This window comes from Chanodichthys erythropterus, chromosome 17 (genome assembly GCF_024489055.1).
Source record: "Chanodichthys erythropterus isolate Z2021 chromosome 17, ASM2448905v1, whole genome shotgun sequence".
Classification (NCBI taxonomy): domain Eukaryota; kingdom Metazoa; phylum Chordata; class Actinopteri; order Cypriniformes; family Xenocyprididae; genus Chanodichthys; species Chanodichthys erythropterus.
Genome location: NC_090237.1, coordinates 37,358,703 through 37,383,012, shown reverse-complemented (window position 1 = coordinate 37,383,012; position 24,310 = coordinate 37,358,703). Strand labels below are relative to the sequence as shown.

Here is a 24,310-nt window from a genome sequence, read left to right as displayed (position 1 = left end):
TCGGCGGAGACTGGGGTTGAGGGCCATTTCATCCCCTCAAATACAATTAAAATCCCCACAGGCACTGGAGCTGGCACTGTGGGGACTGGAGCTGGCTCTGGAGATACTGGAGCGGGCTCTGGAGATACTGGAGCGGGCTCTGGAGATACTGGAGCGGGTTCTGGAGACACTGGAGCGGACTGTTTCCTCCTCCTCCGCCTTCGGGACCCAGTTGAGGAGTGTGGGTTCCGTGTGGGGCAGGCAGGGAGTTCGCTGGAGGGGCATGCGGAGGAAGACGGAGGTTGACTGACTGGCCCGGCCAACCGTGTTTCTGGATGGACTAGAGACAGACAACCATCCTGAACCCAATCGACGACAAATTTGGAATCATTTAACCACAAAATGGAATTTATGGTTTTGCTTAAGGAGAAGCGATAATCAGGTTCATCAAAACGGATGGTGTCGTCGTCTAGTCCATCCAGAAACAAGGAGATCAAACATGCTTCAGGCCAGTCAGACAAAAAAGCAAGCTCAACGAACTCCTCCACATACCTCTCCAGCGAACGACCCACCTGAAGAAGCCCAATGAGGCGTTCGCCAGCAGTCCAAGGAGAGAGAGGCATTGGAGAAGCTGGAGCCCGGTAGCTGGGGAAAGTCTCCATCTTTCTGTGGAAATCCCGTCAGTTTTAAGGTCCGTCTTTCTGTTACGGTATGCTGGTAGAGAGATGAGGCAGATGCGGATTTCCACAATCAAAGACGATACTTTAATGAACACGGGTAAACAGAGCCAAACATACACGTAGTATAACATTAAGACGGACCAGGAGTGAAGGGAGTGAGTGCAATATAAAGGGAGTGCTAACAATAGAGTCCAGGTGCAGGTGATCTGTGATGATGAGGAGTAGACGAGGGAAGTGAGTGCAGGTGTGGAGAACAGGAGGATGATGGGAAATGGAGTCCAGGGGAACAAGGGATCCGTGACAAACAGGCTTTGTTCTTGAAATTGCCTTCCAATGTGTGCTTGTGCATAGACAGTGGTTATTTGCCCTGCGTTGAGCTGGATCTTTTGTTTACCCGTTCCAACTGTCACATTTTGAATTTACAGTCTTCAACAGTTTAAGCATAGATCTAGCCTTATTCATTGAAATAGAGAAAGCTTTGCTTACCCTACAGACAGTACTGGACCGTGGTCTCTGTTTCTCCCACCTGGTAATTATCTCTTCAATGATATTGTAACCGATGATAGGGTTTTCAGCCACGCTAATATCACTTGCCACGAGCATGGGAACTTGCATGGTTGCTTCTATACCTGGATCATCACTCAGACTGAAGCTCACTTCCACCCAGCCATCAAAAGGGATCTCTGTGTGATTGGCAGCCAATCCAGTCAGTGTTCCTGGCCCCAGGAGCTCCTCAATCGGTCTGACGATAGTATGTGGTAAGTGTCGTTCTCTCCAGTCTGCATTGATAATACTGGCTTGGGCTCCTGTGTCCCATAAGGCATCAACTGAGACATCATTGAGCTGGCAGTGGACCAAGCACCTTTTCCCAATGATGTTCAAAAGTCCAGGCGTGGCGAGGGACAGTGACTTATCAGCAGAAGTGGTCGCATCTGAATGAGTACCAGGTTGAATATTATTTTCTTTACTATTTTGCTTGCTTTTTACAGGTCTGAATGTCTGTTACATTTCTGAACTCGTCTGGGACCCGATGGTAGAATGGACTACTGGGGGGTCCAGCTCAGCAGTCCCCCCCGTTTCCCGATGCGGGCCTCCGTTGTCGACAGCCCCGTGACAGATGTCCTTCTTGTCCGCAACAATAACAGTGCCTGCATTCTTCACCTCTTTGGGCCTCCTGGCATGAACGGCAGCCTTTGGGCCTCCTCTCAGTTTGGAGTGGAGTCATGGGTGGGTGAAACTGTGATCTGGTCGCTTCCATTGTCTCTCTGAACATTTTGGTCATTTCCATAACATTTGCTCTGAGGTCTTCAATTGCTTTAGCAGTGTCATTGTAAGTCTCTTTGCTTTGTATCTGTTTCTTCTTGTCTTTGCCAGTGATAATGTCTTTCATTAATGTCTCTTTCCTCGGTCCTTGAGTCTCCATCTCACTGTTCGAATTTTGCTCAGTGTTACAGACATGTTCTACCGCTTGAACTTCACTTAATCTAAGAGGCTTTGGAGTCACTGCTTTCTTTAACTTTGTTTGTCTCTCCAATTCCAGATTAGCAGCTTCACCAATTTTCTCAATCAACACTTCATCTGTTACTTTAGGATCACTGAGGTATGGTTTGACTTGGAACTTAACTGCATTGTTTAGAAGGCCTGTCTCCACAGAGCAAAGAATCTTCCATTGCATGAGCTCAGGGCTAAACTGTTCTCCATCCTGCTCATCTCCAGATGTCCACAGTAGTTTCTCCCTCAGTTCAATGGCTCGGAACAGAAAACTTTGAGCAGACTCCTTGGGTTCCTGAGAGATGTTCATGAGCCTGTGCAGTAGATCTGATGAAGAGTCTATTTTATAATGTCCTCTGAGGATGGTCTTTAAAGTGGAAAGTGTGAGGTCTCGCTTGATTTCAAGTTTTCTCACTCCTGTTTCGAACTGGTTGTTGGGGCTAGTGTATGATATTTTTTCCTTTTGGCCAGTCTCTCCAATCTGTCCGAAGACTCGGAATTCCCTCCTCAGAGTAACTTCAGGAATCGGTTCGTGTCTGGTGGCTTGCCCTTTCACACTCATTTTATCTTTCCCTCTCTGTTGTTTTTCTTCAAGTAGCCCAATCTGTTCCTCTAATGCACGACGTGCATTTGCAGGAGTCTGTTGTAGTTCTGCATACTCTATTCTTAGCTTCTCTATCTCAGACTGGGTTACTGGTGACACTTTGAGCTCGGCTGGTTTCTTAAGGGACTCGATGAAGCACAGAAGTTCATTAAGGGTCTCTGCATATTGTTCCTCTTCTAAACTTTCCTCAATTTCATCCAACGTTCCCTCTGCCAGCTTTATCAGCGCTCGCCTCGTTTGACCTGGAAAACCATCACCCGATGGCTCGCTGCACTTCAGATGGAGGCAGACTTTTATCAGATCATGCTTCTCTAGCATTTAAACTTGGAACTAACGCAGTCTTGAAGTTTTTCCATTTTTTTTTTTTTTTTTTTTTTGGTTTGTTTGAATTAAGTCTCTATAATGTACTTTATTGATGAATCTTCTGTTATTTCTAGGTTCATCTCAGGGAGGAACAGTCTCTCTCACATCCAATCAGCAGTCCTCTCCTGGCTGGCTCGCCATGATGTTGCACACACAGAAGAGGCGGGGACTTCTGGTGGCACATATATTGTTTTATTACTTAAACACGCTGTAAACACACATAAACAGAGATAAGAATTAGTTATCTTCAACTGTGTATTAGTGACTGCCAGAGTGGCTTCTTCATATATAAAAATAATATATGAAGCTTTCTCTCAATAAACACACTTTGCACAATCTTATGACAATACATCAAAAGAAAATGAGAATACATTGCTGTATACTGTCTGTAACACATTAACATTACATCAAACAGACAATACTCAATAAACATACACAAATGGTGTATAAGCACTTTGTTTCCTTTTTAGTAGACTATATTTCTCTCTATGTGCTCTGTTGTAAACAATCTCTATCAGCAATTTAGTTCTCCCTAACCAATGACAGATTTATAGAACACAAACATAACAATAAACAAATCACCACATCACTCATCTTACCTGTAAACACACATAAACAGAGATAAGAATTAGTTATCTTCAACTGTGTATTAGTGACTGCCAGAGTGGCTTCTTCATATATAAATTAAGCTCTATATCCTGCGGCTCACGATCACCCTCTAGCGTTACCTGCCATCGTTTACAGGTCTAAGTGATGTTCAAGTTGGCATCCTTGCACAGTACTACATACAAATATGTGACCCGATCTGGCGAAATGAGTCGGAAGTCGCAACGTTCTATTTTAAGATATGGGCCGATAATGTGGAAAAACAATGAAAAAATTGATTTTTTTTTTTTTTAAGGTAATTTCAAAGAACAGACTTTCAAAAATAATCTCCCAAAGTTTTGTAGTCCAGATAATTGAGTAAAGGTATTTAAATGGCTATTCAATTTGACATGGTTTTACTAAATTCGCTGGAAATGCACTTCTCAACTCCTCTCGTCACTTATGAGCATTTCCCGGTATCCCCTGAAACGTCATTATCTCTGCTCTACAAATATGGTGTTACAAGTTGTATAATCAAAAAGCTTAGAAATGTAAACACACTGACCTAAAGGCTGATTTTTAACAATGGGAAGCCCCGTTTCGACTGACAGGCACGCGATCGGTCCAGCCATCCTCCTGTCAGACTAGCGCGCCTTATAAAATGAATCCATATAGGTAGCACAAAAATTATTTTTGCATACAAAACCAAAGACTTTAAACTTTCATATCAAGCCTCCAACATGCTTCTGTTGTGTTGTTTTCACCCTCTAATGAGTCTGAGTAATATGCGTTTACAACAAAAATAGCACAGCCGCTAACTGAAAAATGCACAGATCATAAAAATGACATATCAATATTTAAAGCAGATTCTCAAGATTAAAATGAATCCAAAATCAATATAATATATTGCGTTGATCACAAGATATTACTCACGAAATGATTTAACATACTTGGCTAAAAAACATGTCTCTCATCTCTCCGGGATGCAGTGTGTATCCAATGTTCCCGGACCAATGTTCGTTTTCCAACATGGAATAACACATAATAGATATCATTTTAAAGCTTAGAATCTCATCTTTTTAATGCATCTAACCATTTTGAAAAACTCCTAACGAGTGCTGAGAAGCACCTCTAAACCAGATTTTACCGCCCGTTGGCGCCACCTGGCTGCGGAAAAAATGAACAACAATTTTTCAAACTATTCTTTATAATATCACATACAGGAGAGCATCACCAAAAAATATTTTTTTAGCGATCTTATTGTGTTCCTGAGTTATTCCATGTCAAATAAAAAAAGAAAAAATATTTTTAAAAAATTATATATATTTTTTGTCTTTTTTCAGCTGTTTCTCCACAAGATAATGTCCAAATGTAATGTAATTTATATTTTCTTAAATTTTAAAATGTTTTCTATCAAATGATACCTACCTTTTGACTCTCCTTGCTAAAGTTTTGGAGTTATGAGTCTTTACTTTTGTGTGTGTCGCTCAGAAAAAAAAAAAAAAAAGAAGAACTCTAAAAAAGCCTTCAGGTCTTAAAGGGTTAATTCAAATAAATACTTTAAAATAATTTGTGCTTCAGCCTGGTTTAATAGCATTTATATATATATATATATATATATATATATATATATATATATATATATATATATATATATATATATATAAATGTCTTTGGTCAAATTAAGCTGTAAAATAAATAGTTTATCCCTTTAAATGCAATGGATTTTGAAAGATATCAACAAAAAAACGGGCAAAAAACTTTAAAAGTGATTTTCTCAGGTTTTCAATTGGAAAAAGAGGGCAGACGACCATAATTAAAATGGGTATATCTTTAAAACCATTCAAGGTATGACTTTGACTAGGATATCATTTTAAAAAAAGGATATCATTTCAATTTTGAAATTTGGGTCACTGTGACTTATTTTGCTGGATCAGGTCACATATATTTTCATATACATTTAACGCAAGAACTGTATTCAACAAATGACAACTAATAATATTAATGATAAACAATACATACATGACTACTTGAGTTCATATCACTACATATGCACACGCACGCACGCACACAACACAACACACTTTTATATGTTGTTTACAGGGACTCTCCATAGATGTAATGGTTTTTATACTATAGAAACTATTTTCTATCCGTCTACACTACCCCTACCCCTAAATCTACCCATCACAGAAAACTGTTTGCATTATTTGAATTTCAAAAAAACCAGGGACACAAGTCGGCAGCACTCCACAGCGATCTGAGCGACGATGAAAGCGGCATAATAAGACATTACCTCTCTGGAGTCGGGTAACACGCCGGCGCATTTTGCAGGATTTTTTTCACATTGCAGCAAAACAGACTTAAAATACTCCATCATTTTTTGTCATAGAGACATAAGTAATATATCAATTGAAACTATAGAATGTCTTCTTTTATTTGTGTACACTCAGAGTAAAAACAAAATGTTGTGCTTTTTGTAAAATAAAGAAAACTAACATGATGCGTGATCTCTCATCTCCCTCTGAACGAAGTCCAATCTGATAGTTCTCAGAAAATGAACTGTAACTTAGTGAATACTAATCATAATTTTTTTTACTTGTGTCTGAAAAAACGTTGAAATGGTTTAAAACAAACATTCTGTGTTTATGTAATCTGTATGAAAAGAGAGCCATGTCAGAAGTCTGTGATTCAGCTCATTATCCGCTAATGCGGCCACGCCCACGGAGGGAGTGCTATTCAGACGCAAATTCTGTCAATACATGCATTCATTGTCTCAATCATGTATTTATTGTCTTGAAAAGTGTTTTGAATAGCCATAGTTAGCGATCTCTGGCCTCTGTTAGTCCAGTTAGTTCCTGGATTGCCTATTCTTCTTTAACAGGCTTCTCAGCTGAGAAAATTTCATTTCATGATTATAGTGACCAAAATGATCACGGTTATCACAGAATCCTGTTCAAAAAGTAAATTCACCAAGTTTCATGTGGAAAACCAGCAAATAACAAATAAAGTTAGCATCAATATGTACTTTTTCTTTACATAAACATTAAAATAATAACATTAAAAATGATGGGCAGATTTTAAAGGAGTGTCTTACAACAATCTACAATGCACAAGTTCAAATAGAGTTTTGACAAAAAAAGTCACATATTTCAGCCTCTAAATCATTTTTATATTAAGTCAAAAAAGATAAATTACTGACATTTATAATGCACGTTAACCTTTATTATTAATAGTATGCTGTCCATGCAGCTTTACAGGGGGTATGGCTTATCTAAATGAGATGTAAATGAGCCCTATTGTCACTCCCAGCAGGTGAGAACAGGTGAGAACTGCAACTTTAGAGGCGTTTTTCTCCCTATAGAGCTTTCTTGAATGCCTACCTTCAAATGCCACAACTTCTCCAAACATTATCAGATTTCCATGTGTCACACATCGTTGGAAAGCTTGGAGACTACACTTTCAGAATCTGTGAATAACTCAAAATGCCCCAGAACCGACTTGTGTCCCTACTTTCCGTGACTGGTCACATATGTGTCCTCATAAACCATGTATACAAGAACACACACACACACACACACACAAACCTACAGCCAATTTTACAGTGTCCAAATCACCTACGTTATCTGTCTTTTGATTGTGTGGAAAATCAGAGGAGGCCCACGGTCACCGTGATTTTGCCAAGTAAGACATGTTCCTGGATCAACATATTTTGTTGATCCTGGAACAACATTTCTATACGAAAATTTAGTCCTAACCTTTTCCCAACCCCTAAACCTACTGTAACCCTACCCATCTCTATCAAAGGGAAATGATAATTGAATAACACTGTTGTGGAAGCACCTAACCTAACCCAGGTTGTAAGCCTATTCTACTTACGGAACGAACGTGGCACCAGTTTAGTTTTTTCCGTAAGTTGAATAGGGAAGGCATAGGACATACAGCGTAAGCGTTTTGAAGAATGTGGAAACGGGAAGTACGTTCAAGGCGATATTTTTGTGTTTATAAGCATAAACGGACAGTATCAGTCGACCTATTTGCTTATTCCCTCACCTGCTTCACTGTTTATGCTGTAGGTCCAATAAACACCAGCTACCTGAATCGCGTTGTCTCCGATCTCCTCTGTCCGTAACAGAAGAACGGATCAACACCGTAAGGATGACAGCATCATGGGTCTCTTCCTCCTCCCAATCTCTCCAGCTGACCCAACATCACCATCTCAGCAGTGGACCGCTTGTGGAGTCTCCGGCAGGATGGTCGTCCGCTGGAGATGTATGTGGAGGACTTTTCCGAGCTCTCTTGTTTGGTTGGCTGGCCAGATGCTCCTCTTAATGCATGCTTTCTGATGGGGCTGGACAAGGATAGTATTTGCTATAGTGACCCTTCCTGTTATTTCTCTCTAGTCGAGTCTATTAATCTGATTCTCTGTTTGAATGGTTCTAATTTTGAAGTAGAAATTCTAGTGAAAAAGTATCCTCCCTGTCCAGCCCCATCAGAAACATATTTGGCCTGGACAGCTCACCTTCCGTCAGTTCCTTCCACATACCCCTTCAACGTCTCTGTCTACTCCTACTGAATATACCAGAGATCACAAAATGGCCACCACCACCTCGGAGCCTCGGTGCAAGATGGCTGCCGCCACGCCTGGGCCACATCGCAAAGGGGCTGCCGCCACTTCAAAGCCTCAGTGCAAGATGGCTGCCGCCACGCCTGGGCCAAATCACAAAGGGGCTGCCGCCACTTCAAAGCCTCGGTGCAAGATGGCTGCCGCCACGCCTGAGCAACATCACAAGATGGCTGCTGTCTCTTCAGAGCCTCATAGGAAAATGGCCGCTACCACGCCTGAGCCCTCGCTCACAATGGCCACCGCAATGCAGGACCCTCACCAAAAGAGGACCAGTGGCTTATAGACTTCTGGTCAGAACCAGTTTCTCCAGTCACAGACTCCGCTCCAGTGCCTGAGCCCGCTCCAGACTCCTCTCCAGTCGCCAAGCCCGCTCCAGACTCCGCTCCAGTTGCCAAGCCCGCTCCAGACTCCACTCCAGTCGCCAAGCCCGCTCCTGACTCCGCACCAGTCGCCGAGCCCGCTCTAGACTCTGCTCCAGTCGCCGAGCCCCATCCAGACTCCGCTCCTGTCACCGAGCCCGCTCTAGAAGTCTTGTGGTTTGTTCAGATGCAACTTTGCAAACCTAAGCCATGCTGCCATATTCTTTTTAGATAGAAGAGAATTTCTCCTGGCAACCTTTCTAAACAAGCCATACTTGTCCTGTCTTTTTCTAATTGTTCTGTCATGAACTTAAACATTTAACATGCTAACTGAAGCTTGTAGAGTCTGAGGTGTAGTTCTTGGTTTTTTTGCAGTTTCTCTGAGCATTGCATGGTCTGACCTCGGGGTGAATTTGCTGGGACATCCACTCCTAGGAAGATTGGCAACTGTCTGGAATGTTTTCCACTTGTGAATAATCGTCCTCACTGTAGGATGGTGGACTTCAAATAGTTTGGAAATGGCCTTGTAACCCTTCCCAGATTGATGGGCAGCAACAATTGCTTCTCTAAGACCTTTCCTCCTTGGCATCATGTTAACACAGACCTGAATGCTCTAGACCAGCAAACTGGTTAGTCATTCTTGCTGATTATCAAATAATCAAGGGCATTTGATTAACAGCACCTGGCTGCTACTTACCCTCTTAATTCTAATGGAAGCAGCAAGGGTGTACAAAGTTTGTCACATATGGCTTCTACATTTTGGCCTAGTTTTTGTTAAATAAACCATGACACTGTGTAATATGTCATGTGTTGTTGTTCATCTGAGGTTGTATTTACCTAAATTTTAGACCTGCCAAGGACCAGATGATTTTTTTTAATTGTCCTGATATATAAAACCATAGAATTCAAAAGGGTGTGCTTTCTTTTTCACAGGATTGTGTATAATGTTGGCTCCTTAGGATTAATGCCTTGCATGTGATTCTGAAAATCCTGGAATTAAAATATTTTCTAACATGTAATTTACAAAGACAATGCATCTTGCAGGGAAAATAATTAAATAAATACAATGTGAAATATATAATGGGATTATTACAACACAGCTAGACTTATATACACATCACAAGCAATTAGTGCTTTACTGAAAGATCTGGTTTTATGATCTGGGATACCTGATCACATTTTATATAGTCAATTGCTTATTTGCATATTACTTTAATGGCATGTTTAGAATAGACTGACATATCTTAAAAAAAAAAAAAGTCTGGCAAGTGTTCACAAACAAGGCAATTAGCATGAGACCAGTCTCCATATATATCACACCAAATCAACCTTTCATACAACACTCTGTCAAACATACAAAAAGAGATTGTGGTAAGATTTTAATTATTTCATTAGTTTTGTCTTTGAAGAACCAGCGTATACTACCTTTAGAGCACTAAATGAATTTAATTTAGATAACGGGAGTGGATAGCTGACTATCTGATAATTTCAAATTATCCAATTTTATTACATTAAATGCATAAAGATATCACTATGACAAGACTTTGCATATCATTCCAGATGCAGCCACCACTAGAGAATGAATCCATTGTCTTGGTATTTACACTTTCTGGACTGAATGAAATGATGGGAAACAGATTTGTGTTTTTTTCTTTGACTGCATTGTATTATCCATTAATTGTGTTGTGCAATGTAACCATAATTTACACTGTAATCTCGCATAAGAGGCTTCATGAGCCAATGTATGTCTTCATATGTAATTTGTGTATAAATGGACTTTTTGGCACTGCTGGATTCTACCCTAAATTCATGTATGATTTATTATCCCAGTATCATGTGATTTCTTATGCTGGATGTCTGATTCAGATATTTGTCATTTATTCATCTGTTCTGTGTGACTTTTCAACATTAACAGTGATGGCATATGACAGATATGTGGCAATATGTAGACCACTGGAGTATCATTCAGTAATGACCAATCAGAGGGTTTTTGAATGTATTCTTTTCTGCTGGCTTTCTCCATTTTTTTGCATGTCTGTTTTAATTGTGTTAACATCAAGACTAAAAATATGTGGCTCTAGTATTGAAAAGCTATATTGTGAGAATTGGTCAGTTGTTAAACTTTCCTGTGTTTCTACAATAGTAAATAATGTGATTGGGTATGTAATCATTATTATATATTTTGGTCATGCAGTATTGATATTTTGCTCATACATTCACTTAATTGGAAAATGCAGAAAGTCAAAAGAGGGCAAGCATAAATTCATACAAACATGTGTACCACATCTTCTTGCACTGCTCAATGTGACTGTTGCATTGCTGTTTGACGTGCTGTACACTCGTTATGGTTCAAAGAATTTGCCGCAAGATTTGCGTAATTTCATGGCTCTAGAATTTTTACTCATACCACCTATTTTAAACCCCCTCATTTATGGACTAAATCTAACAAGACTACGGAAGCAAGTCATAAGAGTGTTTTTCAAAAAAGAAGTGGAAATATCTGATTGAATATGTCACAAACAAAGATTTCTATTATGCTAAATATTTTAACCCTAGACTTATTGAAACAACTTGTATTATGAAAATTGTTTTATTTAATTGAAAACAATGTCCAAATTGTAATAGCTAGTAGGTTTTGACCTTTTCAGCCATATTACAAGAATTTGCCATTTATTTATTTATTTTGTATGAAAACATTAAATGATGCAGGTTTACACTTATTTTTGTGTTCCTTCGATATGTATTTAACTAGATGAATTTAGCCTGACTTTCATACATGATAATGAATTTAAAAATGACTCTAATAATGATTTGGAATTGTTTTGAAAAAAATTAAAGCATGTGTTATTTGCATTCACAAAAACATTTTTTTTTTTTATTACTTTTCAATAGGTTCAGTTTACATGGCCTGATAGTCTGACTAAAAATCTATATAGTCCATGAACCAAGAATTTAGTATGTGATGAATGAGACATGCTTCTCAAGAGAGGTAAGCCAAACAGTGTGGGCACGCTAAAAAGGATAATTGAGAATTATTTTTACAATATCATTTACAATAACAATAAAACGTTGAGATCAGAGTGTATGTCCATTTTCCAAAATGTTGGCATTGCTGAGTTTGGTTGATTTATTTATCTGACATAGTGGTAAAAGCTTAGACAGGGTGGATTTAGTGGGGAAAGTCTCAGGAATGAGATTGCCCTCAATTTTATGTTTTTAGTATTGGTCTCTGTGTTGTATTGCTGGAGATTGAACAGTTAAAGTGATATGCTCAGTGCATCCCAAGATTAAAATGTACTGCCTGTGTATAATGGTCTGCATTTATCAATGAAACAAACTTACACTTGTTCAAAATCATGTTTATATATCAGAGTCCAGTTTGCACATATATTTACAACCGTGCTGGTTCATGTTTGGTGAAGGAGAATGTGTGAAATACATCTATAAAAACTGTAAACACGGATACTTTATTCTAGCTATTATCCACGTGGATAGTGTTGTTAAACTCATCGCGGAGCTCGGTGCATATCGGTGCCCGATCATATGCAAGCTCCGTTTGTATATCATAACAATCGTATTTTTCATGTGTTCATATTCAAACTTCAGTTCTGATCGCACCGTGGGCAAAATACAAAACAACACTCATGTGCTACTGTGCTGAGGGAAACACATGGCTCGTGTGACCGAATGCAGAGGTTGAATGAGCCGCACTTTTGTGACATTTGAATTCTGTAATGCAATCTCATGCGAACATATTTTTCATTTGTGCTGGTAGATTACAACAAACCAATCCACATGGCTCACACATTTTTGTGTTGAAGCACTGAGGAAACGAACAACAACGATATGTCTCTGAATGATAACAGAGACAGAGGCAAGAGAAGTGATACTTCCTCATGCATAATATCGCAATTATAATCTTATGCATACTACAGCGCAGTGATTGGATTGAATGTGCTTTTTCTCATGCTTAAATGCAGAAACTGTTGACGTCAGCATGTGTCCCTGGTCAAAAATAACAACAGCAGCAGGAAGACAACCTTGCTGTGAGGCAAGCATAGCTATGCTATATCATTTGTTAAAATTACATATAGTTCTGATTAGATACGTTTGAGCCATATTGGTTTTAGCACATAGCAGGTTCACATTTCTGAAGTCACTAATGGACTTTGCTAGCCCAGATACACATCAGTCAAGCCATTAGATGTTAAAGGGTTAGTTCACCCAAAAATCAAAATTATGTCATTTATTACTCACCCTCATGTCGTTCTACACCCCTAAGACCTTCGTTCATCTTCAGAACACAAATTTTTGATGAAATCTGATGGCTCACTGAGGCCTCTATTGCCAATAAGTTAATTTACATGTTCAGTGCCCAGAAAGGTACTAAAAACCTATTTAAAACTGTTCATGTGAGTACAGAGGTTCTACCTTAATATTATAAAGTGACAAGAATACATTTTGTGCACCAAAAAAAAAAAATCTTTTCAACAAGATCTAGTGATGGGCGATTTCAAAACACTGCTTTTTACGAATCTTTTGTTTTGAAATTCGAATCAGTAGTTAGGAGCGCCAAAGTCACGTGATTTCAGCAGTTTGGCAGTTTGACACATGATCTGAACCACTGATTTGAAACAAAAGATTCGTAAAGCTTCTAAGCAGTGTTTTGAAATCGTCCATCAGTAGATATTGTTGAAAAGTCGTCGTTTTTTTTTTTTTTTTTTTTTGCAGCACAAAAAGTATTTTCCTCGCTTCATAACATTAAGGTTGATCCACTGTACTTACATGAACTGTTTTAAATATGTTTTTAGTACCTTTCTGGGCACTGAAAGATGTAACGGTGGTAGCCCCTCAACTTAAAAAAAAAAAAAAAATCTTTTATTTTTATATTTTTTATTTGTTTGTTCGAGCGCCAGACAGTCCTTTAATCCTGGCAATAAGTTAACTCCGGATAGCTCATTAAAAACCACCAGTTCATATGAAGGACTTGAAGGGGAGAAGAATCAAACTCATAAGGAAACAAATTCATTTGCAAATTTATTTTAGAAAACCCATCAAGAATCACATTCCCAAACACAGCAAAACATTTAACACTCAGCTTCAATTATCACGGTTAAGACAGTCTTACAGTTTACGTAAACAAACCTTTACAGAGAACAGGTCAAAGGGAAAAACAAAACAAAACAAAAAACAAATAGCCCTAAGCAACAAAGACAAAAACTCTAAAAAGTGCAAAACCACAACTCGACTGAAGGCAGAAATGGCATTTGCTCACTGTTGATTTCACATACATTGGTATGTGCTTAGTCTCAGTCATGATTGAACACAATCACTCAAAACATGAATGAATACAATTGAACTTCGTCAAAGAAAAACCCATTCACTTATGGAATTTACAAGTCAGTTCTGCTTTTAGTTTTTTTTCCCCCCTCCACATTAAAGCCAAGCAAATCCCCCCCAAAATGTGTATGTGTGGGGGTGGCATGTCTGTTTGTTTGACGTGTGTGGTGTGTGCATGTAATGTGTGTGTGTCAAGTTTGTACCCTGTGCCGCTGGTCTTCTTCTGATGAAGTATCAGGTAAGTAACTAGAGCTACGTTCACAGCACAGACCAGGAGAACATTCAGTGAGGCATAATCCATGGCATGCGCCCTTGCCTCCAGCCGAAATAGAGAGTTTGCGCCTTCGCGTCCCAGCTGCACTCTCGATCACACCATCACGGCATCCAGCCCCAGGAAAGCATAAGCCACACAGTCTGGTCACTGCTCACTTCTTTCCCCTCACTTTTTCCTCCCCAGTGAACTCATTTCTCATACCGAAGCGCACAACTTTTCACATCATTCAGTCAGCACACATTTCCATAGCTTTGAGACTTCACACAGTGCACACATCACCAGTCACTTCCGTTCACGTTTCTTCAGGTGCTTCTATTCACTTCCACTTCTGTTTACATGAAAATACCCCTCCTTAAATAGTTCATCACAAAGTATCCACTTCTTCTAATTGGTCATCAGCATAATATAAAATAAACAGATTCGTTCTGCCACAAAGTGTAAATTAACTTGCTGGCAATAGAGGCCTCACTGAGCCATGAGATTTCATCAAAAATATCTTAATTTGTGTTCTGAAGGTCTTACTGGTGTAGAACGATATGAGGGAGAGTAATAAATTACATTATTTTCATTTTTGGGTGAATTAACCCTTTAAGCCATTTGGCAAAGCAGGCCCAGGCCCACATAGCATAGTCCATTTGCTTTAAGCCATTTCAAAAAAAGCACTTCCAGGCACACATACAGTAGATAGCAAACATGCAGTTTTCCACCATCTTTTGCATATTTGAACCCTTTACAACAGTGACTGAATGATTTTGAGATCCATCTTTTCACATGGAGGACAACTGAGTGACTCAAGCACAACTATAAAAAAAAAAAAAAAAATCAAACATTCACTGATGCTCCAGAAGGAAACACGATGCATTAAGAGTCAGGGGGTGAAAACTTTTGAACAGGATGAAGAGGTCCAAATATTTACTATTTCGCTTGAAATTCTTTTTTTTTTTTTTTCATTTAGTACTGCCCTTCGGAAGCAACAGAAGATACGTGTATGTTTCCCGGAAGACAAATTAAATACAATTTGCCTTGATCTTCAAATTCCAAATGTTTTCACCCCCCATCTATTAATACATCATGCTTTTTTTCTGGAGCATCAGTGAATGCTTGAACCTTTTTTAAAAGTTATGTTTGAGTCCCTCAGTTGTCCTCAGTTGAAAAGACAGATCTCAAAATCATTCAGTCACTGCTGTAAAGGGTTCACATATGCAAAAAAATGCTGGAAAACTGAAGAATCTGCGGGACCTGGAGATTTGTTCTGAAGAACAGAGGTCAGTTTAACTGCTCAGGAGAAACTCAGTGACTCATGAACAACCATGAAAAAAAAAAAAAAAAGATCATCCAGGTAATCACACACAGTATTAAGAATCAGTGGTTCACATACTTATGAATGGGGTTATTTTATTTTATTTTTTTTCTCTTGTGGACTATATGTAAACATATTTTATGTAAAATATCTTACTCAGGACAGTACTAAATAAAACATAACATGCATTTTTTATTATCTCCCTTATTTTGTTTTGTTATTCTTAACATTTTCACAGATTCTGCAAGTGGTTCACATACTTTGTCTTGCAACTGTATGTCATGTGCAGGTAGAAATGGCAGTATAATAGCAGTTTTATTGGGTTTTATTGAGGAAATTTTTTGCCTACCTAGTGTAAAATGGATTTATGAAAGAAATGATGGTGAAATATTAAAATTCCAATAAAAATACATACTTCTGCCAAAATGTATGCATTTGGAATTGGCACAGGCAAAATGACAAAAAAGAAAAAAAAAAAAAAAGAGAAAAAGAAAGTACAGATAAAGGGTTAGGAGGGGTTTGTGCTCTATATGCAAAAAAGCAGAGGCCTCCTGAGACATGTTGGATGCTATAAGAACACTATCATAATGATGACCCACAGTTCTTCTAAAACACATATAGTGATTTCTTTCGCACATTAAATGAGCAACAATGGTCATTTCATGGTGCATCACAGAAGGTATTTCCATTATGTAATGTGTGTTTTAAGGTATAGAAATATGTGCCTGATGTGATATCTCAAGTATTTTGTTAAACCGAATAAACCTGAAGATTATGCATATACAATTCTTATATATATATATATATATATATATATATATATATATATATATATATATATATATATATATATACAGCAAATATTAATCTAAGTTAATTGACAATCCATCAACTAATGCTACTTGATGTAGAAATGTATTAGAATATTCAGAAATTAATATTCATTGTTATAACTCCTATATCTCAAGTTAATAATGCAAAGTGGTAAATATGTTTAAAAATCATAGAAACGTTGTGTACTTTCTTCTTCAGGTCAATAAAGGAGCTCTGCCTAATGCAAAATGGAAAATGGGACATATTTTTACTTCATGTTATTTGAAAATCTTGGGTACATAAGATATGGTTTCTTCAGTTTAGGAGTTATGCTGTACTGTGCTATCATATTATTTAATGTCCTTATAATGCTTGCAATATTTCTGGAAAGGACTTTACACCAGCCCATGTATATTCTTATTTTGTGTTTGTCTGTCAATGCTATGTTTGGAACAGCTGGCTTTTTCCCAAGAGTACTGACAGACCTGCTATCTGATACACACTCAATCTCTCTTGAAGCATGTGTCTTACAGTGTATTGTCATTTTCATGTATGTCACAAATGAATATATGATATTAATGATAATGGCATTTGATAGATTTGTTGCAATCTGTAAACCCTTACGATACCACAACATAATTACACCAAGGTTTTTGACTGTTTCAGTAGTTATAAACCTGGCTTATCCAATGATTTTACTTACTATTAATGGTTTTTTAAGTACAAAACTGAAAATTTGTGGTAACAAATTATTTAAGGTGTACTGCCACAACTATGAAGTAGTCAAGCTTTCTTGTGAAAAAACAATAATTAATAATGTTTTTGGCTTGGTTATATTAATCACAACTACTGTAATACCTTTAAGTTTAATATTATATTCTTATGTAAGAATTATTGTCATTTGTCAAAGAAGCTCAGCACAGTTCAAGAGCAAAGCGTTTCAAACTTGTATTCCACACATAGTGGTCCTTTTGAATTTCTCAATTGCTATTATTTCTGAGGTCACTTTGAGTCGAATTGTGAATTTAGATCTTCCTACAGGGCTGTCAGTTTTCCTTTCACTGGAGTTTCTTATTATCCCACCCATCCTGAACCCCCTTGTTTATGCTTTAAACCTGCCTGATATTCGCAAAAAAATTATTTGTCTTATAAACCCCTTCAGGTAGTGTCACAAGTATGTTCTGTTTTTCCCTTTGTGTCTGCCTGAGTTCCAGTTTGTCTCCTAGATCACCAAGCAGGTGTTTTGTGTTAATGATAACTCCCTGGCTGCGTCCAAAAACTGGAAAATGCTGCCTTCTGAGGACACATTTCAAGGTAGGAAGGCATCAAGGCACGTCCGAATCTAATGTTAGTTTCAGTTCCTGTTTCCTGAGATACCTTCCTCAGATCGATTTTTGAAGGAAGCATAGATGTATCCTTTGCTGCCTTTGATATCCCACAATCCTGTGCTTTCCATTCTGTGACAGTTGAGCTAGAAAAATAAAGATGGCATCCGAAAGTTGCGTTTGGTGCTCAGTTTGTGTATAAATGTTTGATTTTGACCAACATATTTCAATTTTGATATAATTTCTATCAAGAAATTACTACTGCAGTAATGAAATATTTGTTTAGTTCTCACTAAAGCGTGCGCTATATTGCTGTAGATCATGAAACTGTTACGCTGCCTCAAGTCTGTCGAAATCAATTTTGTGAGGTGCCTTCATGCAAAAACGCTGCCGTACAAGTCATTCTCTTATAAGACAGCGAGGCAGCAAGACAGCTACCTAGGTTTTTGGACACAGCCCCTGCATTTATAAGCCCTGCGTTTCCTTGTTGTTCTGTCTCATTGACTCATTGTGGTAGTATTCTGAGTTCTCCTACAATTTCCCTGTGTTTATCCATTGTGGATTTAATAAAGACTGCTTTGTGTTATGCTCTTACATTTTCTGTGAGGGGTAGGATTAGGGGTAGGGTTAGCACTAGGAGGTAGAATATACAGTTTGTACAATATAAAATAGTTTTGTCTATGGAATGTCCCCATAAAACATGAAAACCAAACCTGTGTGTGTGTTTGTGTATACTTTAACCATGTAGCTCATTATTATATCCACTTTACATCCAATATTGTGTAACTGACTGTCCCCTATATTTGCTAAGGTTAGTGTGTCTCCCTGCATTCTAGAAGGAAACAAGAAATGAGCACAAAGATGAATCCAGCTACGTATTTGTTTGTTACAAATTGACACATGAGCCTCCCCTTTAAATTATGGAATGCTTTCTTAAGCCCTCTGCAACAGGCACTGTTAGAATTGAATAAAGAAATTCAGCATTTTCTCTCCCACCTATAATGATAGAACAAATTGGTTTAAATCATCATCTTGGATAAGTTTCTTTCATTTAAGTTTTGCAACTAAACATGTCCTAAAGATATAGAATAAGTTAATAAACTCTTCATCCGCTTTTTACAGAAACTATGATCCAGCTCCGATTATAAATATCCCAGGCTACAACAGATAAAGGTTTCCGGAAAGAGTAACAACTTTTAAGCATACAACTTTTAATATAGTTTTATCATTAGAAAGTCTTCTTGCTTGGGAATCATCAGAGCTGGACTGGGGGAAAAAAAATCATCCGACCACATTAATGTTTTGCTGGGGTTATGGCATTTCAATTTGAATAAATAAGTTAACAAGAGAGACAAAATTAAAAACCCAAAGCATTTGTTAGAGTGAATGTGTTATACAATATTCATTTTGCATTATATTTGTATACAATGCTTTACTATGTGCAATAAACAAAATATTGTTTGTTTTTTGAGCATGCGTTTTGATCTGTTGTAGTAACAAACCTGCCATCACGGTCACTGATTTGAGCTGTAAGTCTCTTATCATGCTTTTACCCTCTTTGTGTTGCTGATGATACCCGGGTAGGTAATTTAATTATTATGTACAAAAAGTCGAGTGTTGTTTGTTATGGACCGCATATGCTTTGTTTTTGTTGTAGCAACAAACCTGGCATCACGGTCAATGATTTGGAGCTGTACATCTCTTATTGTGACTCTTTCCCTGTTCATGTGGCTGATAATACCTGGTTGATTGATTTATTATGTGCCATAAACAGTGCGTTGTTTGTTCTTAAGCGTATGTTTTGTTTCGTTGTAGTAACAAATTGGGCAGCACCGTCATTTAACTTGTGATATGATGTGTCTAAAATAGAAAACATTGTGGAGGTAATTGAATATTGTGTTTTAATATTTTATAAGAGTATAATTAATTGAAAGGTATGGTCTAAATCTAAATTGTATTTATATAGTGTATTAAAGTAAGTGTATTTAAATGTGTAATTGTGTTTTAGTAGACTTAACTTGGAGCTGATCATATATTAGACCACTGTTTTTCCCGGTATTGAATGTTTGTATATTTTTCTTGTTTTTTTTGCTGAGATGTGCCCTTTCATGGGAACTCCAGCTGCTTCGAGATCCCTTTTATGGGAACTGGAGCTGCTTCGAGCTGCTCCTACAGCCAAAGGTAAAGGCTGACCAGACAACTCATAAGCAAGTGAAATGGCCTCAACCACCCACTTGCTCATCCTCTGCTTAGATGCAAGGTAACTTTTCCTAGGTGATCCGAAACAAATGAACAGTTGTTCTGATTTTCTCCACAGGGCAGCTCTGTGGACATACACGTCTAAAGCCCTCTCAGGGCAGAGCATATTCAGTTTCTCCTGGTCTGACATCTGGAAGGGAAGGAGGACAGAAGGCCTGCAGTAAGATAGGTACCAGGTGCAAATTCCAGGCACAAGGGAGATACCGAGAGGGCTTGAATGTCTCCAATTCTCCTGAGAGACGAAATAGCAAGTGAAAAGAAAAACTTCTATAATTGGCCCAAAAGGAGCCACAGAGAGGCTTTGCTAAACAATAGCCAGATCCCAGGCCGGCACCCGGACTGCAGGTCTAAGTCTCAAAGTCCCTCGAAGGAAACAAGTAATAAGAGGGTGTCTCCCCTTGGGGAGGGGGATAACCCTGCGGAAAATCATAATCAGCTGAATGGGGCCACTAGCAATAGGCCTGTCGCGATAGTCAATATATCGATTTATCGCACGATATATGGTATACAGGACCTTGATCATTTTTGTTGACGCGATATATTGCCCATTATGTTTACCCAAAAATAAATGTCACCAACATTTTGCAGTTCGTGCTGCCTCTGTCATCTCATCTGCTCTCCGAGGCAAAAGTGGGTGTTACGTCCTTTTAATTTTTTTATTTTCTGTTTGTTTGACTAGGGGTAAATTTAAGAAGTAATACTTTTGAAAATTTGTGTGTGTGTGTACAAGAGTGGTAAGAAGGCCGAGAGACAAAGAAACTGTATAAGGTGTTTTATTGTGCACAGTGCTCAAGTGGAAGTGGAATCAATATTTACAGTATTTACAATGTAGGAAACAAATAACAGTTAACAGAAAAAAACAGAGGTGGGAAGGGGAGCTCGAGAGGTGTCAAAACAAAGAAATAAATAAAACAAAACACAGCTAACTATTTTTTACCAAACTAAGCTGACTATCAAAAGAAAAATGTAGAAAGAAAAAGGTCTTCGGCGTAGGAACGCCCTATCTAACCTATTCTATCTAACCCAAAAAGGCAGCCAAAACATACAGCGGGTGGCACTCTCTCCTAAACTAGTGTGTCTAATACAGGAAACAAAATGTCCTACGTGTGCACAATGTATGTCGCGCGACTTACTTACCTGCCCACACCTTCCCAGCCTCACACAATGTGATGACTGAAAAGACAGACTGACAGTAAAACGCAACTATACACTGTACAAAACAAGCTCAACAAAGGACTCTTCAAACGGGTAATAGACACATGTACAATATACAACGAACAATATCAGAACAAAAAAAAAAAAAAAACAGCGCAATCAACCACAAGCAAAACAAGATAAATGCAAAGTGAATTGAGCCAAAAACAGCTGGAAATGCGGAGGAGATACAGGGTTTTTAACCGGGGTGCTGGAAGATGATTGGTAGCGTGAACCGGGGACGTCATCAGAGTGACAGGCTGATGGACCAATGGGATCTGGAACACACACAAGACAAGACTACCACACATACATAAACATGACGCACACGCAGCGTGCATAGCAGTGGGGCTTAGGCAACTCCTTCATACAAAGCTGACATCGACAGGCGGAAAAATGCGCCATTCAGGTCCTCATAGTGTTTTCCTGACATCTACAGTTTAGAAAGTAAGTGTAAATGCACTCAGGTTCCACAATCCGCTGGTGCAAATATGACAGCTAGCTTCACACAGGACGCGGCAATCGCGAGTGTCTAGTTCGTGTTGATAGAGAATGCGTTTTTGCATTCCACTGCGCCGGTTTTCCATGTTTGTTTGACTGTTGCACTCATGTCTTTCGCAGTATCTCGTGCATGACGCAGCACTCAAGTTAAAATAAGTTTTTCAAACACGCCTCTAGAAAAACTGGAGGTCTTATCTGACTGCTAAATCTGTGTCTTTGTTCATAGGACATCTGACAAAAGCGTGCACCCTAACTATACTGAGAAAATAAGGTCAGGGAAAAACCTGTAGATGGAAAATCTCCATATAAGTGCCTTTTGTGCATTTGTAAGTGTTTTTTTTTTTTTTCTACTTTTTTGCAGTTTTTGTTAGCAAAGGTTTATTTATTACTTATTCAACATTATTATTTTTTTGACGCTTCAATTCCAGTATCTAAGTATTCTTAAGATTTAAGTTCATTGCTATTTGAAAGTGTGTAGGCCTACTTGCATTATTATGCTTTTATATTATGATTATATATTCAGTGGCTCTGGATGTAATTGAAAGATTAGGGTTCCCTCCGCTTGAGATTATGTTTGAGTTTCACTAATTGAAAGATTAGATGGGTTCACTCCTCCCGAAATTACGTTGTGAACTTCACTAAATCAAACAAAACATGATCAGAAAATGTCTTGTGAATTTGTGTGCTTGAATCTTTGATTATGTTTGCGTTTGTGTGAGGCGAAATGGTGTGTGTGTTTGTGTGTGCATATGGGAGATGAGCACTGAGCTCTGGCTGAAAATGACAGGGAGGTCATTTTTATCGGATGAAGTTGTTTAATTAAGGGTTATAGTAAAACAGAAACCTGGACAGCTCACTCACACTTGTCAGCCAAAAAGACTACTTCGCTCTGCAGCCAGCATCCAAGGGTGCAACAAGCCACACTCCATCGACTCCACTCGATGGCCCCAGAAACTCACAGAAACTCACGTCCACTTTAGCGATCTGTTCTGGCCCATGCAAAACAGTGATGTATTCCATCTCACCAACTAGGTGGTTGTCACAAGTAACCAGCTTCTCCCCCTTTCTTTTTCTTTCTCTTACAACTCCTCCTTATATATGCATTTCCTACTTCCGGATAATTTATTTCTCTCCTCCTTTAGAAGCCTGACACCACAGATGTCAGGGCTTCTTTGCCGAAACCTACTTAGAGATAATAGCAGTCCTCAGATTTATTTTACCCTTTGAAAGATTCAGCTGTGAGCTTCGCCAAGATCCTCTAGGGGGAGTATGAGTAGTGATGCTAAGCTTGGATTTTAGAAAGGACACAAAGCACTCAGCATGTGTATGTGGTAAGGGGGGCGTGGTTCAGCGAGGTCTGCAACCGGAGAGAATAGCGGGAGACGTTTGGTAAGTGAGTGGGTTGAATACAAATCACGGACACCTGTTTCTCATTCCAGTGATTGGCGCGGAGACAGGATAAAACGCCGTGAGAAGCAGGAGTGTGTGAGAGAGAGGGGAACTGCTGACTGAGTCGTGTCGAGGTTCTGGAGTGAAGCCCTTGTGGATTGTGTATACCAAACTTGGAGAGAAGCCCTTGTGGATGGTGTATACCGAACCTGGAGTGAAGCCCTTTGTGGATTGTTTATTTTTGTTGTTGTGTGCTGCACAGTCTTTCTGTTGAACCCTTTTGAAAGTTAATAAAGTCTCAGTCAGCAGTTGTTCGCCGAACCTGTCCTCTTCCTTCCCCAACTACGAACTGAACTGTGTTACAGTGCCCTTTCCATAAACATGGATTTTAGAAAGGGCACAAAGCACTTTTAGAAAGGACATTGATTAGATAGATTGTTTGAATGTGTTCCTCCCAAACATTGTTAATAAAACATAATTTCACAAGTTCACACTTACACACTTACACATAATCAGAGTAAAGTAGTATGCATATTTGGTGTACTGTCCGAAGAGAGAGGACTCAGAGCTCTGTATTTTGGCCATAACCCAGAGTATATCCTAAAAATTGCAAACCAATGCGGGACAGCAGCCAGGAACATTATGATGACCCCACAAAAATTGCAGAGCACAGGGCTGATAATGTTCCTTTTGGATGGGGTAGTTTGGAGGACCAGGAGGGTTCTCACAACATTGGACAAGGACATCACTGCTGCATCAGTGGAGAAAATTAACCTGAGAAACTGAGCTCCTGCAAGAGCTGAGGTGAAATCACTGCTGCGGCAGTGGAGAAAATTAGCCAGAGAAATGTCTCAGGTTATGCATGTAACCATGGTTCCCTGAGAGGGGAATGAGACTCTGTGTCGCCAAGGCAATGCTTTGGGGTTCTGATTTATGCAACTTCATCCCGTGACGTATGCCGGCGGAATGCGGAAGCTGGTAACACAGTTGTTTTAACTTACTGATCTAAGGCAAGCTGCTCCCAGGCATTCAGGAAATATGGCAAGGAGATGCAGTTTTGTTCCCCTCTGAAATGTGGCAACTTGGCTTCTTTTAAGCACACGATTGTGGTCCACAGTTGTAAGGAATCTGCTCAACTGAACACAAAACAAAAGTAATTGCCTTTTCCTGCCCCTAGAGGGCAGGCAAATAATTAAATAAATACACATTCATGTAACACCTTCATCC

General features: G+C 38.9%; 2 protein-coding genes across 2 annotated transcripts; both read left to right on the top strand.

Annotated features, from left to right (window-relative positions):
• The first annotated feature begins 10,248 nt into the window (after window positions 1–10,248).
• Window positions 10,249–11,196, top strand: LOC137004977 (olfactory receptor 6N1-like). Its single transcript, XM_067365714.1, has one exon. It carries the CDS (start codon window positions 10,249–10,251, stop codon window positions 11,194–11,196), a length of 948 nt encoding a protein of 315 aa, XP_067221815.1.
• Window positions 11,197–16,663: 5,467 nt separating this feature from the next.
• Window positions 16,664–17,581, top strand: LOC137005282 (olfactory receptor 51I2-like). The gene has a single exon (XM_067366116.1). It carries the CDS (start codon window positions 16,664–16,666, stop codon window positions 17,579–17,581), a length of 918 nt encoding a protein of 305 aa, XP_067222217.1.
• The last annotated feature ends 6,729 nt before the right edge of the window (window positions 17,582–24,310 follow it).